Genomic DNA, 14,861 nt, shown 5'->3' with positions numbered 1-14,861 from the left:
AATCTTTTGAGTGCACCATAAATTTTACCGCATTGAGCATTGATCTGACGGTTCCAAGAAAGATCCCGATCGAAAATGACTCCGAGGTTTTCAGCGTGGTCAACAAATTGAATAATAGTGTCGTTGAGAACTAATGGAGGAAAATCTGGCGATGATATGTACCTACTACCGAAACAAAGAGCTTTAGTTTTGGAGGGGTTTATAGGTAAAAGATTAACATCGGACCATACTTTTATTTTATCTAGATCTTGATTTATTTTGGAACAAAACTCGTCCAAATTTGGAGCATTTTTCTCACAGAGGTAGATCTGAACATCATCTGCGAATAGATGAATTGAGCAGTGCTGTAGAACAGATGGAAGATCGTTTATAAAAAGCGAGAAAAATAGTGGTCCTAAAATCGATCCTTGAGGAACACCTGATTCAATGGAAGTAAACTCAGAAAAACAACCGTTGAAGAATACGGCCTGTGAACGACCTTCAAGATACGACTGGACGAGTTCAACCGCTGGTCTTGAAAAATTGTATTTAGTTTTCAGTTTAATGATGAGTTTAGAATGCGATACGCGATCGAAAGCTTTTGCAAAATCAATCAAAAGCAATGCTGCAATACCTTTTTTATCCAAAGTGAGCGCTATATCGTTATGTACTTTCATAAGAGCAGTTTCAGTACTGTGGGAAGAACGAAAACCAGACTGAAATTGGAATAGTATGTTATTTTGATTTAGGTAATCTGTTATCTGATTTTTTATCAATTTTTCGAAAATTTTGGAAGTAGCGCTTAATATGCTGATAGGTCTTAAGTTTGAAAGGTCGTGTGATTTAGCCTTTTTTTGAATGGGGATAACTTTAGATTTTTTCCATTGATATGGAAATTTGGAAGTTTTTAAAATTATATCAAAAATGTGGCTAATAGCAGGTAAAATGTAGGGCAGTAGTATTTTGATTAATTTGATAGGAATAGCATCCATTCCTATCGCATTTGATTTAATTGAGTTAATCGCATTTATAATTTCATACTCTTCGAAAGCTTTAAACTTGAAACCGTTCAAATTATTTGGATAATCCAATTGTTCAGTGATATTTCTTGAAAAATTCGAAGTAAAATAATCATTAACCTCAGTAGCAGAAAAATTGGTTGCATCAGTGTTCCCTTGTGATTTACTTAGTCCATTTTTTTTCAAATTATTCCAGAAAGTCTTTGCTGGAACATCCAGGTTTAATCGTCTTTTATCAAGCGTCATTTTTGCTTTTAAAATTAGATAATTAACTTTATTTCGCAATATTTTATATTTATTTTTATCTTCAACTGACTTTGAATGTTTCCAAGTGCTGTAAGCCAAGTCCCTGTTAATCATTGCATGATTAATCTCATTAGAGAACCAACCATTCTTACGATGTTTTCTGAATTTGAGAGGAAATATAGTTTCATGAACATTCATCAGAAAGCTATTGAATAACTCAACAAGCATATCAGAGTTTTCAATACTTAGAAAGATATTCCAGTCAACATTAGAGAGAGTCGTGAAAAGAGCACTTTCATCAAAGTTTTTATAATCGCGAAACCAATAACCGTCTGGTTCATTAGCTTTTGGAAAATTCAATGAAGAAAAGATTAAATCGTGATGAGAAATGCCTGGTAAAGAAATTTGGCTAAAACGATGTATGCTATCAGGTGAATCTGATATAAGTAAATCAAGTAGAGAGCAGCCGGTAGAATGGAAGAAGGTGGGTTCGCTATTAATGCAGCTGAAGTTGGTAGAATTCATGAAGTCTTTGAATCGGTGTTTTCTCAAAGAATGTTTTGAAAGGTCCACATTAAAATCACCAATGAAAAAAGAGGCGTTATAGGTTAAAGCAAACTGTTGTACATGATTAAGAAGAAGCTCAGAGCAATCGCGTTCGGGAGGGTTATAATAAACACCAAACAAGAGTTTAGTATCATTCAAGAACAGTTCCATGATAATAAACTCAGTACAATTACCTTCATTACTATCTGATTTCAGAAGAATTTTGCATTTCAGATTATTTCTGAAGTAAATGCAAATACCTCCTCCATGCCTGTTTCGATCATTTCTTATCAAGTTGTAGCCGTCAATTGCTATTACAGTATCGTTGACGACTTCACCAAGCCATGTCTCGGTCATAAAAATAATGTCAACTTTACTTTCAAGAAATAGATTTTTAAGTTCACTGAATTTTGAAAAGCGACGTGCGCAAAGGCTTTGAACGTTGATGTGACAAATGTTAAGCATATCTTGACTAAGTACACTATGAAGTACAGCTTTCGGTATCATATTTATCGTCGAGGCATTGTAGCTAGAATAATTATCCATTGGGATAAACTAAATCTAATTCAAAGTTCAAAAGGTATCTACTAAAGGAATTCATGTTTGGAACGACATTAAAACTTTCGTTTTGCGTAGAAGAACAAATTTCAAAAAAAAAAGTTTTCCTGACTATTCAGATCAAAGGATAACGGAACGGAAATATTCTTAAATACGTATGAGATGTGTCTATAAAAAAAGTTTGAAGTTTCATGTGATCAATTCAACCAAAAATCCATGACGAGGTAAACGAAAAAAAAATAAATATAAATATGTACCTTTGCGCAATTCACGACGAATCGTAGAAAAGAACGTGTGGGCAGCTCGGCAGTTCTCCTTGGCAGCGTCGATGGCTCTCGATCGGATGGCGGGTAGCGGTGGTGGTGATGGCGAAGATGGGGATACTCACGGCGCAATTAGCTCTCGGAGGTTGCTCTCGGATGACGATGATCGGGCGTACATCGGAGCCAGACTCATGATTGGATGGCAGGTGGTGGGTTAGATGGGTAGTGGTGGTGATGGCAGTGGAGGTGGTGATGGCTCGGTACAGGCTCTCGAACTAGCTGACGTCTAATATTTCCAGATGACGATGATCGAATGTCCCTCGGAGCCACTGACTATATTAGCCATAGCAAACAGGTGTCTTCAAAGCAGCAGCAGTATCGACTTGGGCGGCCCACCTTCTCTAGATTCCATTCCAGGACACAACAGTGACGGATTCGGGGTGAAGCAATATTTTGAGAAAAAGCCAGGGTATTGATCAGGGCTAGCAGCAACAACAGCATCCAGGCATCCATCCGAGTATCGGCATCCGAAGGGCTTCAAAGGTTAATGGTGAATAAACAAAATCCAACTGGATAAGCTAACCAGAGGCGATTGTTGGTAGAACACTCGGTTACAGTGGTCTCTCAAGAGCGGCAACAATTTGGGTGGTTCTCATTTCATCAGGAGGCAGCGGATTTTTGGGCTAAGTTCAATGATAGGTAATGTTCGGCTGTGAGATGATTCTTTCGGGTGGTAGATTATTTCTTGGGGAGAGCATCAATACAAGTAGCTCCGGCAGCTCTCGAATTTTCTCTAACAACGATGACGGCGGATGATGACAATCAGTGGTGGTGGGTTCCGGCTACAGCGAAGGGAGCAGCGATGACCGTCCACAGTTCGGGTACCTGAAGAGCATCATAGGGCGACGGTTTTGGATATTTTACGTTGTCTCTCAGATAAAGTGGTGGCGATGAAAGTGGATGAAAAGTTTACGGGAGCAGAGTTTTTCTCAGGCTGGAACGGCATTGATATGGATGGCTCTCAAGATCTCTGTACGGCAGCAGCATTACGGTGTCCATTATTCGACGAAGTCATAATTACATAAACGATGCACCACTGAAGGTTGTCTCCCAGATCGAGTGGTAGTGATGGGATGATTATACCGGGAACAGAGCTGCTTCGCAGACAGGATCAGATCGATTAGGATGGCTCTCGAGAGCATTAAACGGCAGCAGCATTCTAAAGCGTACTTTATTCGACTTCGTCGGGTTGCGATGTTCCTTTGGGAGTATTCTCTTTAGAGCAGCAACGAAACGGGTACCTCTCAGATCAGCACAGGACGGCAGGGTCGGTTGATGATGATGATCGTAGATCATGCTCGGCGGCGATGAGATGACTTTCAGGAGGGACTAGGAGTCACGGGATACCAAGGGATCGGAGTCAAAGGAATGTTGGAAGGAAAAATGAGAATGCTAGGAAAGGTGTTTTTTTTTGTTGACTTTTAGGAGGGGTGGGGAATCAAAGGAACATAAGGATGGGAGTCAAAGGAAAAGTGGGTAGGAAGAGAATAGCTTAATTGGATAGGGGTTTTTTGCATATTTTCGAAAGGTGTTCTTGTTTATTGATGGACACCATTTCAGCCTGATGGGCCAGCTTCACACGAACGATTCCTTCTCTGGTATTAACCTTTTCGATGAGGCCTAGCTTTTTGTATTTTATTGCCTCCGACCTAATTCCTCTGGCATGTGGTGTTAGATGTTCGTTGATGAATATGCGTTTATCAGAGTCAAAACCTACGTGACGTAGAGTTAGACTGCGTTGGGCGATATATCGGCGATAGAATTCAGTCATCGAGTTCTTCATAGCAAACTCACACAGGATGGGAGGTGTAGATCCGGAAGCGATCGGCACTTTAGCAAGTCGTTTGAGCTCAACTAAAGGACCAACGGTGTAGCTCAAATGCTGGGAAATATTATTGAAGACATCGTTAAGGTTTTCTTGAGCTTCAAAGGGAATTCCAGAGATAATGATTTCACGACTTTTTTCTGAACGCTCTAAAGCTTCAGCGGATGAAAAAGATTCTTCTTTAAGCATGTTGACAGCAGTGTTCAGCGAGGTTATTTGGTCGAAACATTCTCGCTGAAAGGTGGATACCTCTTGTTCGATAGTGTCAATCCTCTTCACGAGCTCGGTGCGGCAGTTTTCAATTTGTTCTTCGAGACGGGAATGGGAATCGTTCAATTTTGTCTCGATCTTTCTCCAAAGTTCATCAAAGCTGTTTATTGTTTCGGTACCGGTCAGGTTGATGTCCTCTCTTGATCGCTTCTTCGTTTGCATTTCGGAGTCAACAAGTAGTGAAGATGACGGCGTTGTTGAGCGCGTTGACTTTGACATTTTTTTTTTGATGTCCGAATGTTCGCTTTTAACAAGCACTTCTGAAGGGAGTCTTTCACACAATAACTTTTGTGGTATGTTTTGTTGGACCACGAAAATTCAATATTTTGCTTTTTCGGTTTCACACACGCACTGAACTTTATATGGTCGCACTTCAATATTCACAGCTATTCAGTTTAATCGGGTAAAATGTTCCGATTCAGGTATTATTCGGGTGTAAGAACTGAAATAGTCTAGAGCACTTTGACTACACTTTTATCTATGCATCCCTTCAGGAACGATTGATATCATATAAATGAATAATAGAACCGGTTTTGCCAGTACAATATAACTGCTTCTACTAAGTTTAACAGATTAGTTCCATGATTTTTTTTGAGTTTAAATGATTTCAAAAATCGAATTTAAACGTCTTTTAATAAAACAAACTATATAAAGGAAAACTGCAATAGTTTATTAATAAATTAAATGTTTTCAACGGTTTTTCTATAAGTAAAATAGGTAATTTTTATACAAAAAGTGTATTTTCAATCATTCAAATCTCTACTAGTTCCACCGATTTCCCCGCTAATTTCAAATGAAAATGGTTCCGCTTATCATCAAAAATAATCACGAAAAAGGGGGTATTGCGAAAATGTGCACTTTTTGATGGAGGAGCCTTCAAAAATTGCCAATAAAATACACTAAATGCTTTCTATAGAGCTTCAGCAACTTTTAAACTCATCATAATGTATGAGACAATTGTAGATCGTGGCTTGTTACAACTATGTTTCAAAGACTGCGAACCATTCCATCCAATCTACAACGTGTCAGGTTCAAAAAACTGTTGATGATGATGATAACTCAAAAGTTAGAAATTGGCCAATGAAATTGAATTGTATAAAACTCAAAACCTCAGGTTTAATAATCTAATCAATTTTCAAATCCCCCATTTAAATTTCTCGAAGGTTATTGAAGCTCTGAAATCGCAGCCTTAGCCTTATAACTCGGAGTCTAATTAATTTTTCTTCTCTATGAAGATTTCCAAAAATATGAAACTGGTTGGCTTTTAAAAGCTTGAATTTATGGAAATTGGTTCATCAGTTTTTCAGCACTCAGTCCGAACAGTTATTCAGCAGAAGAAGTCAATTCATTGTTCACTGTTCAGTTCACTGTTTGTTTTTGTAGACCCTCAAATCCCCCCAGCAGCGGTAAAGAGCACTACAGCCACTACAATTTTAGTCAATATAATCCTAACAGGTTTGTAGTATTTTTAATCCAACATTTAGGCTCATTAGTGGATCCAAATATCTCGAACCGGTACCACGTGCTTTAAACAATAGAAGAAAAAAAAAACATCCGCCAAAATTTCCCCTTTCAAATTGTTAATGCTTAGCAAGCTTTGATTTGCTATCCAGTACACGTGAACTCTGGATGGTTGCTTCTAATCAATGTGGTACAAAGAAGGTGATGAACAAAAACGCACACTATTACTCGTTATTCAAAAAGTAAAAAGGGGCTTCTAATGTCCGGCCCATAGTCATGGTGAAAATAACCCCGCCAAAGGAAACGAAAATTGCTTGATAGAATGGGTGCCATGACTTTTGGTTCGTGAGAATAAAAACAAAAGTTGTATGGGAGCCTCAAGTCGCCAAAATTCGCCTCGTCAACGCTTGATTTATTCCTAATTTTTCAAATTTTAATTTTTAACGTTAACGTCTAACTAATTCATACATTAAATTTTTTGTTATCCATAATGGAAACTTTTAAAACATCCAATACACTTTCTAAGCACAAATTTCATCTACGACGTGCGTAATTTGTCCTTTTGAGGTTTCAACACATCAATTATTCCAATACTTACGACACGCAGCTATTCCGCTGAAATTCCAAACCACCGTAACCGTCAAAACAGCTGTTAGGCATCCTTGAATTGATACCATTGTGATGCTTGTGGGGCTCCTATTTTACCCGACTAATCTTTAACTCGAACGCGAATATCGCCAATAACTGAGAAACAGTCCCAGGCAGCAGATCCTACCCAGACGCGATCGATCTGCCTTGCTTCCAGCCCAAGCGGGACAATTCACGCAACTGAGCATTCATTCATCATTGGTGCGGCATTTTTTGACACTACATAGGCAGGTACCTACTTATCATTTGCGACCTCCTCACCTTCCCGCGTTTTGACACTTGAAATTTGCCGGAACGTTTTAGCGCAAAAGAGCAACGACTCGATTCAACTCGACTCCGCTTCCTTATCAAAAGTCGATTTGTAAACCACCAACCAGTTAAGTTTTCAGCTATGTATGCTTTCGAGCGCGCACAGATGATTTTTTCTTTATTTGCTGGAAGCAAATATTTAATACACTTGAAAATTTGTTTGTGACCGGGGACAAAAAATAAAATAATCTAATGACTTGGCGTTTAATTGTTCCGCTTAGAAGGCGCATACACTTTGTGTTCAAGTTGTTGGTGAATGTGAACTATAGCACCACGCTCGATGATTTTATAAGTTCGTTAGCCGGATATTTGCACACGTGAAAATTTCTTCCACAACGCGCCGTCAGTCACTTCTCTATCTGTTTCTGGTGCCCATTTTTCCCCACTCGCAAGTGAAAAAAAAGTCATCCGAATACAATTAAATGCGCTGCACGACAAATGGAACACGTGTCAAAGGGTGGGGGTATTCAGATAGATGTGCAGAAAAATCACAATTATTCAATTAATATAAGCAACCAGATAGCCTGATCTTTGCAGCAATTGAAAATAACTCAGCTTGCCAATCGGAGAATTCAAACTTAAAACTTCGAAGCTCTAGCTTGGAGTGGTTTGTTCAGATGGTAGCGTATAGGAATTTATACTCTTCATACCATCGATCAGGATCGATCGTCTGGCGTTTTGCCATCTGGATCTCTCTCTACACCAGTACGTCAACGAACCCTGAATGAATTCCACTTCTTGAATCAATTGTAGAAACATTGAGTGTACTCCGTGAACTGTAATAATGTAATCGAGAAAAATCCCCTGTAAATCGTGGAAAAGTCCAAGAAATAAATTAGAAGATCAAAACTAAATCTTAAAATGAATTCTGCACTTTATGTCAAGAAATAACATAGTGTCCAGGGTCATAGGAAAACGGGCGTGAGTAACGTTCATATGAGTAAATTTGAACTTTTAGGTTTGTATGGGTAAATTGAAGATTTTATACTGCAAAGTCAACATCATTTTTGTTTCTTCTGTGGAACCGAGCCTGCTTATGATTTTTGTGCCAATTTATAAATTCTCTATCGGGTATTTTCTGCTGAACAACTTTGGTGAGAACCATAATTCGTCGTATCTTATTAGGCAGAAAAGTTATCAACTGTTCATCAGGGGTAATAAGTCTTTTGGCATCATTTAAAAACAATAAATTCAATTGACATCATTGCTTGGTGCCTCGGGAAGTATTGATTGAAAGAAGTCATGCAATACCTCGCAAGGCACCAAGCAGTGATGTCAATCGAATTTATTGTTTTTCAATGCCAAAAGACATGCCCCCATTCAACATCTAATAGATTTTTTGTCTAAAAAGATACGAAGTTAAAGTTTTCTAAAAAGTTGTACAACGGAAAATTTTCTTTAGAGAATTTATAACTGGCACAAAATTCATAAGCAGGCTCGGTTCCACAGAAGAAACAAAAATGATATTGATTTTCCAATACAAAATATTCGATTTCTCATACAAACTTAAAAGTTCAAATTTACTCATGTAAACGTTACAAAATTCTGCAAAAAAATCATGGATGAGTTTGGAAAGCTTTTTAGACATTAGCGTTTGAGAAATTCAAAAATGACCCCAAATCTACTGTAACACATGTACGTAATCCGAAGTGTAGCAGAAATTGCACATGTTTAGACTGCGGTTGCCAGAAATTTTTCAGCATGTTTTCGGGCTGGTAAAATTCCGACTATTTTATCTAAAAACCTGGGAATATCCGGACATTTGATTTCAAACCCTGAAATTATAGTGTGTCCCATTATGTCGAAGCACGATTTTGATAAACTCTGCTCATTCGGTTAACGTTTAAACAGGTGATTTCCACTGTGTGCTGTTGTTTACAGTTCATCTTAAAACCACTGATCATACTGACAGGATACTTAGAACAAAAATTCGATCATTTTCTGGCTAATTTTTTTCGTCAAATTTAGCAGGTTCGCAATACCGACGGCAGGTGGCGACCTATTAATTTTTTCCGGTAGAAATGCCCTGTAGAAAAAATGTAGTTGTTTTGCACGATTTTATCGTCTGAATTGCCTGTTTTTTTGCGAAAGTCGGGTGGCACGTTCTAACTGGGATAGCATTTCTTCAAATCGATCGATGCGCACTCTGGAATCGATATTGCGTACTATCGATTCCAGAGTGCTGTGAATTATCCAAAAAACGAAATCGACTGTCCAGTCAGTATGGTCAGTGTTAAACTCTGTGGCCCTTATTCTGCGCCGCGCGTGACGTGATGATAGTCGAGTCACCCAAGTCACTCTTTTCCAGTAGTCGGTTTGAGTGAGGAACGTCACTTAGGATGAACTTTTTGAGTTCTTACCCTATTCTCGTAGTCACCGTTGGTGAGAATCGTCGCATTCGGGTGACGATTTTAGGTAACAATTGTCGGTACCTTTTCAGGTGGTGACAAGATAAAAATGTAATGAAAAATAACGAAAATTATTGTATAGCGGAGATATTAGAGTTGTTGAAGTTCAATCAAAAGTTGAAACCCCGAGGCATATCCATAATTTTTCATCTTTTTTTAGTTAACGTACACGGAAAATAATAAAAAGGTTAAATTTACCGAGATAGCAAGGTGAATGCTCGTGAAAGCCAAAAAGGTAACTTCTACCTCTTGGAGGTGAAACTCACCTTACAGCGCGGTAAAATTTACCTGAATCGAGGTTGGAAAAAGGTACAATTCACCAAGAAAAAAGGTGAATCAAAAAAAGGTAAATCCTACCTCGTAGCGAGGTGAAGTTCACCTGAATTATGCTGAATAAAAAAGTATAATTCACCTAAAAAAAAAGGTAAAACCAAATAAGTTAAAACTTACCTCGTAGCGAGGTGAAGTTGACCTGGATTGAGTTAAACAAAACGGTACAATCCATCTCGAAAAAAAAGTAGCTATTTACCAAACCCGTTTATTGAGGTTAAGCTATTTTGTCGTTCAGGAAGGAAGTTTTGCTTCGTGCCCAATATGTGAAAATCGGAAACAAAATGGTAAGTGTTTTCTTAGATATCATTTAGTTGTGATGGTTCTCGTTGAAAACTTTGCTTTTTTCAGACCGGCCCACAGAGCGAAGAAGGACATGAATGTGTTAACGCAATGCAGAAGGATTCAGCGGCCATGGTGGCTCGGGAGAACGCGAAAGCCGAATTGTCACGAGCCTGGCAAAAAAAAGGACTTGCCTCAATTATTTTTTAAAAACGGGGATACGTTCCAAATATTAATATAAGGTGAAAGTCCCAATTTATTTGAAATAAATATCAAATTTTTGAATGAATTTGTTTTTTTATTGAGGAAACCAATCAAACGAACTGGCATTTACCTTTTAAATCAGTGAATTGGAAAACGGTATTGTTTACTATTTTGCTAGGTGAACGCGAAAAGGTAAAATTTACCTTTTTGCTAGGAGAATTCAAAAAAGGTAGAATTTACCTTTTCGCTAGGTGAATGAAAAAAAGGTAAAATTTACCTCGAAAGAAGGGTGGAAAAAATCACCTCGCAAAAAGGTAAATTTTACCTTTTTTTTTTAATTTTCCGTGTACATAACTTTTTCTACGTTTTAATTAGGGTGGTCGGATTTACCGGTTTTTTTCAAAACCGGTATTTCGGTATTTGTAATTTATAAAACCGATAAAAACCGGTAAAACCGGTATTTTTTCAAAGTATATCGAATTCATGAAAAGGATTCGTCTGATTGCAGTAGTAATGGCATAAAATGCTCAGAATTTATAACGCAATAGATTTTGCAACATTTTCAATTCAAAAAGATGGTATTGTAACTTTAAATTATCCCTTTGTCATAAATCTATCATCACTCTCATGATAATTATAACATTTATCATCGTCATTTTAATATTATAATTTCGCATTGAGGTTAAAGAAGTTAAAGATGTTTCATTTAATTTTCCGAAAAATTTTTGTATTGAACTCTTAGGAACAGTATTCAGATTGAAGAACACATTTTAAAAATTTAGTAATAGTTTTCATAGTCTTTCATCTTTTCTGATATGAAAATTGATATACAAAAAGATTTTTCTTTAAAAAAATGACTTCATTAATTTCTAAATAAAACTCAAACACTGTTACAAAGTTTTTGGTTGACTCACAAAATTACGGATTATTGTTGTCTTAACTACGGATGTTTTCCCCGCAACCTAGGTCGTGATCGCCTTAAGTTTTGCCTTTCCAAAATTAAAACGAACAAATAGAAATCAAAATCTATAAAAAAAAACCAGTCAAAACTCAGCAATAAATATAGTTGTTTGGCTCTGATCCATACGCTCTTTGTTGCTTTAATACTGTTGCAAATTTATAAAAACTTTGTTACTGCTTTGTTTGGAAAAAGAAAATGCTTCAACAGCGTTCAAAATAAAAACAACAGAGTTTCATCTATCACCTTCAAAATATGTTAGAGAAATTTCATACGAATATTCTTACATGTGTCCTAAATGCTGACTCTGCTGAAACAATTATGTTTTAAACAAATTAGGAAGTTTCTTATCAGTTATCAACATTTTTGGTTTAAAATTTTTGAAAACCTGGTACCGCTTAGAACGTTTTTGATTAACTGACCTGTTTATAGATAATACATTTTTGCATCCTTGACTAAATTCAGTTGTTTCAATGAAAAACACAGTGATTATTGTGGAGCAATCTTAAATTTCTTGTAGTTGTATCGTTTTTTTAAGCATTGTACACTTATACAGTCTTTAAATGTTGTGGAGCGTTAGTTCGATAGCTAACTGAAATGTGTATAGTTTCACGGAAAAATATGGCAGCTTGTCAATGCTCTTTTAACGCCAATCTTTAATTTAAAAAAACTACATTGGCAACTTTTAGCAATAATCAAATCTTACATAAACCTTGTAGTAAGGTTTATTGAGCTTAGAGTTTGAAACTGATTAAACAATATATAGGTATTTGTATATATAAGTATTTGTACTCATACATATCTGGTAAAAAAAACATTTATTTAGCTATGTCAATTTTTAACAGTGCTAAAGAATGATGGAAAATTTACCGGAAATATCGGTTTTTTACCGTCCCAAAATCCGGTATTTCCGGTATTGGAAAATGGACGGTTTTACCGGTTTTACCGGTTTCGGTAAAACCGGTTAGACCACCCTAGTTTTAATACGCATCTCAAAATTTTTTGAATTTGGTGTAAAATAAAGTTCTACAAACTGAAACTAGACACAGTGGCCCTTATTCTGCTCCGCGCGTGACGTGATGATTGTCACCACACCTCGGAGTCACCGTGAGATGTTACTTTATTCCGTGATCGATGTGGGTAAAGTGACAGAGGTTCATTCTAGGTGAGTGACCGAATGAACACATCTGTCAAAACGGAAGAATTTAGCTGTGCTGTTTTGATTTTGCTCTCGCTTCGGATTTCCCGAATTAGTTTTTTGTGTAACGGGTTAAAATTTCGGTTCGAAAATGGCCATCATCGGATTGTACGGTCACAGCAAGCTGCTTGAGGATGATAAACGGACGATTTGTGCGACGTAAAAGGAAATTTCGCTCATCAAAGCTGGATCATATTACTTAAAAAAATAAAATCAAATGCCGACGGCTCCGAATGGTGCCGGTTTATTTATCCCCAACCGAGGTTACCACCGTGGCATGCCGGAAATTGCCGATCCGTGGCGTACTGATTCTCACTAATGGAATTTATTGTTATTTTTTAGATTTTGTAAAGTGGTCGCAATCTTAGAACTGAACAAGAACTTACAACATGACTTTGCCATCTTCGAGGCTGCGCCACAGGAAAGTCGTGGTATTCCGTCGAAAAAGCCTTTTGGCCAGACTAATTGCTAATATTTTATTTTCAAAGTGTTCTTGTTTTCACGTCTTTTCAAAACTATCATTCTTTATCATTTAACTAACTGTTTAGAGCCTTTCATTCCCATGTACATAAATTTTCTGTTAAATTTCTTTTTCGTCACCACCTGAAAAAGGTACCGACAATTGTCACCTAAAATCGTCACTCGAATGCGACGATCCTCACCCACGGTGACTACGAGAATAGGGTAAGAACTCACAAAGTTCATCCCTAGTAGTGACGTTCCTCACCTAAACCGACTGCTGGAATAGAGTGACTTGGTTGACTCTACTATCGTCAAGTCACGCGAGGCGCAGAATAAGGGCCAGTAATTAAACAAGGCCAAATATATACACGTCGGGTCAATGGTATAACTTATTTTTTAGGGCGACTCATAAATAACTTAATATCATCAGTGTTAATATATCGCATATGACTTACGAAAAGAGACGATATATTTCATTATAGCACTTTTATTTGTGATTAAAATTATAGATTCTTTTAATAATGCCCCTATCTTAAAAAAATTTCTAGCCAACAAACTGGAGAAAAAACATGAGTGATGGTTCATTTGCCAGAAAACACTGCGTCCAAGCTTAGACCAAATAAAAACTGAATGATCATCTTAAACTTCAAATATGGAATTAAAATTCAACAAGAAAACTAAGGAGCAATCTTATCCAAAAAAATGGTTCTAAGATTTACGTTTTAACCTGAAACCGTATTCTAAAAACTCAAATCTAAAACCTCAATCAGAAAGTGTAATGTGATATCTGATTCGGAATTGAAATTTATAATCTTAACATTAGATCTTTTGAGGGGTGATATAATCAGGACAATTTTGCCGGAAGCATTCGCATCTTTTTCGGTACGTGAACATCCTGTCAGGTGGACTTGCTGGGAATCTACAAATGAAAGTTCAAAGTTAGATATGATGGGAAAAGAACTTTTTGGATGATAAACTTAGATTTATGCTAAAATATACGGTGATCATAAAAAATACTTACTGATCGGTGTACGTTAGTGGGTTAGTGGTGGGTCCCTTGCCATGTTGTTCTTTTATCAGAATCCGGTTCCAGCATCTTATCCAACTGAGCCGTAAAAACGCAATCTTTCGACGGTTTGGTTTTTCCACTATTTAAAATGTTAGCTTGATGCTTTAGGCCAAACTGCTCTATATTTTCCTGGAACACAGGCTTTTCAAGGAATGACTTTGGCAGAATGCACAATCCGGAAGTTGATGTCACTGTGGGAAGTGAGTTTTATTAATTGAAATAGTAATAACAAATGAAACTTCAATCTAATAACTGAATACTTGTGTGGATTTTGTCATGTGGATATACTCGACTCGTTCCGCAGGAATCAACAGAAGTAAACATTCAGCCAAACGCCTGTTAAAATTTTCCTTCCTCGGTTGCTAACCATTAAAAACTTGAAAATAAGCCTAAACATTACTTTATAGGTTTTTTAGAATTGTGGATCTGTGATTATATGAAAAGGTGCCTCCCAGCTATGTAAAACTGAAAATATCCCACAACTTCTCAACAGTAAATTTAAAAAATCAACAAATCTCACTACAATGCACTGTATAGATGTAGTTTCAATCTAAGAAAATAGCCAATTTCAAAAGTTTTCACATTACAAAAATCATTACTGTGTTCATAATTACCCCATGGACAAGTGTTTTACGCCCACAAGCTGCAACTTAAAAATAAGCAAAAAATCTTAAAATGAAGAAGGGAACCAGTCATTCATTTTTGGTTACTTTCCAGAATTTGAACATTTAAGAGCTACTTGTTCGAGCTAATTTTGTTCATAATT

General features: G+C 37.0%; 2 protein-coding genes across 3 annotated transcripts in view; one reads left to right on the top strand and one right to left on the bottom strand.

Annotated features, from left to right (window-relative positions):
* Positions 1 to 7,702, bottom strand: part of LOC129755363 (peptidoglycan-recognition protein LB-like) — a 29,999-nt gene extending 22,297 nt beyond the window's left edge. Inside the window, exon 1 of the mRNA XM_055751814.1 lies at positions 6,826 to 7,702. Within this exon, the coding sequence (XP_055607789.1) occupies positions 6,826 to 6,904 (79 nt within the window). The 5' untranslated portion in view covers positions 6,905 to 7,702. The remainder of the gene's footprint in view (positions 1 to 6,825) is intronic.
* The window catches only part of LOC129755354 (trichoplein keratin filament-binding protein-like), a 61,712-nt gene that overhangs the window by 42,651 nt on the left and 4,200 nt on the right, over positions 1 to 14,861 (top strand). The gene's annotated exons all lie outside the window — the stretch shown is intronic.

Source organism: Uranotaenia lowii, chromosome 3, assembly GCF_029784155.1.
Source record: "Uranotaenia lowii strain MFRU-FL chromosome 3, ASM2978415v1, whole genome shotgun sequence".
NCBI lineage: Eukaryota > Metazoa > Arthropoda > Insecta > Diptera > Culicidae > Uranotaenia > Uranotaenia lowii.
The sequence above is the reverse complement of the archived record's forward strand: the minus strand, read 5'-3'. Positions and strand labels throughout refer to the sequence as shown.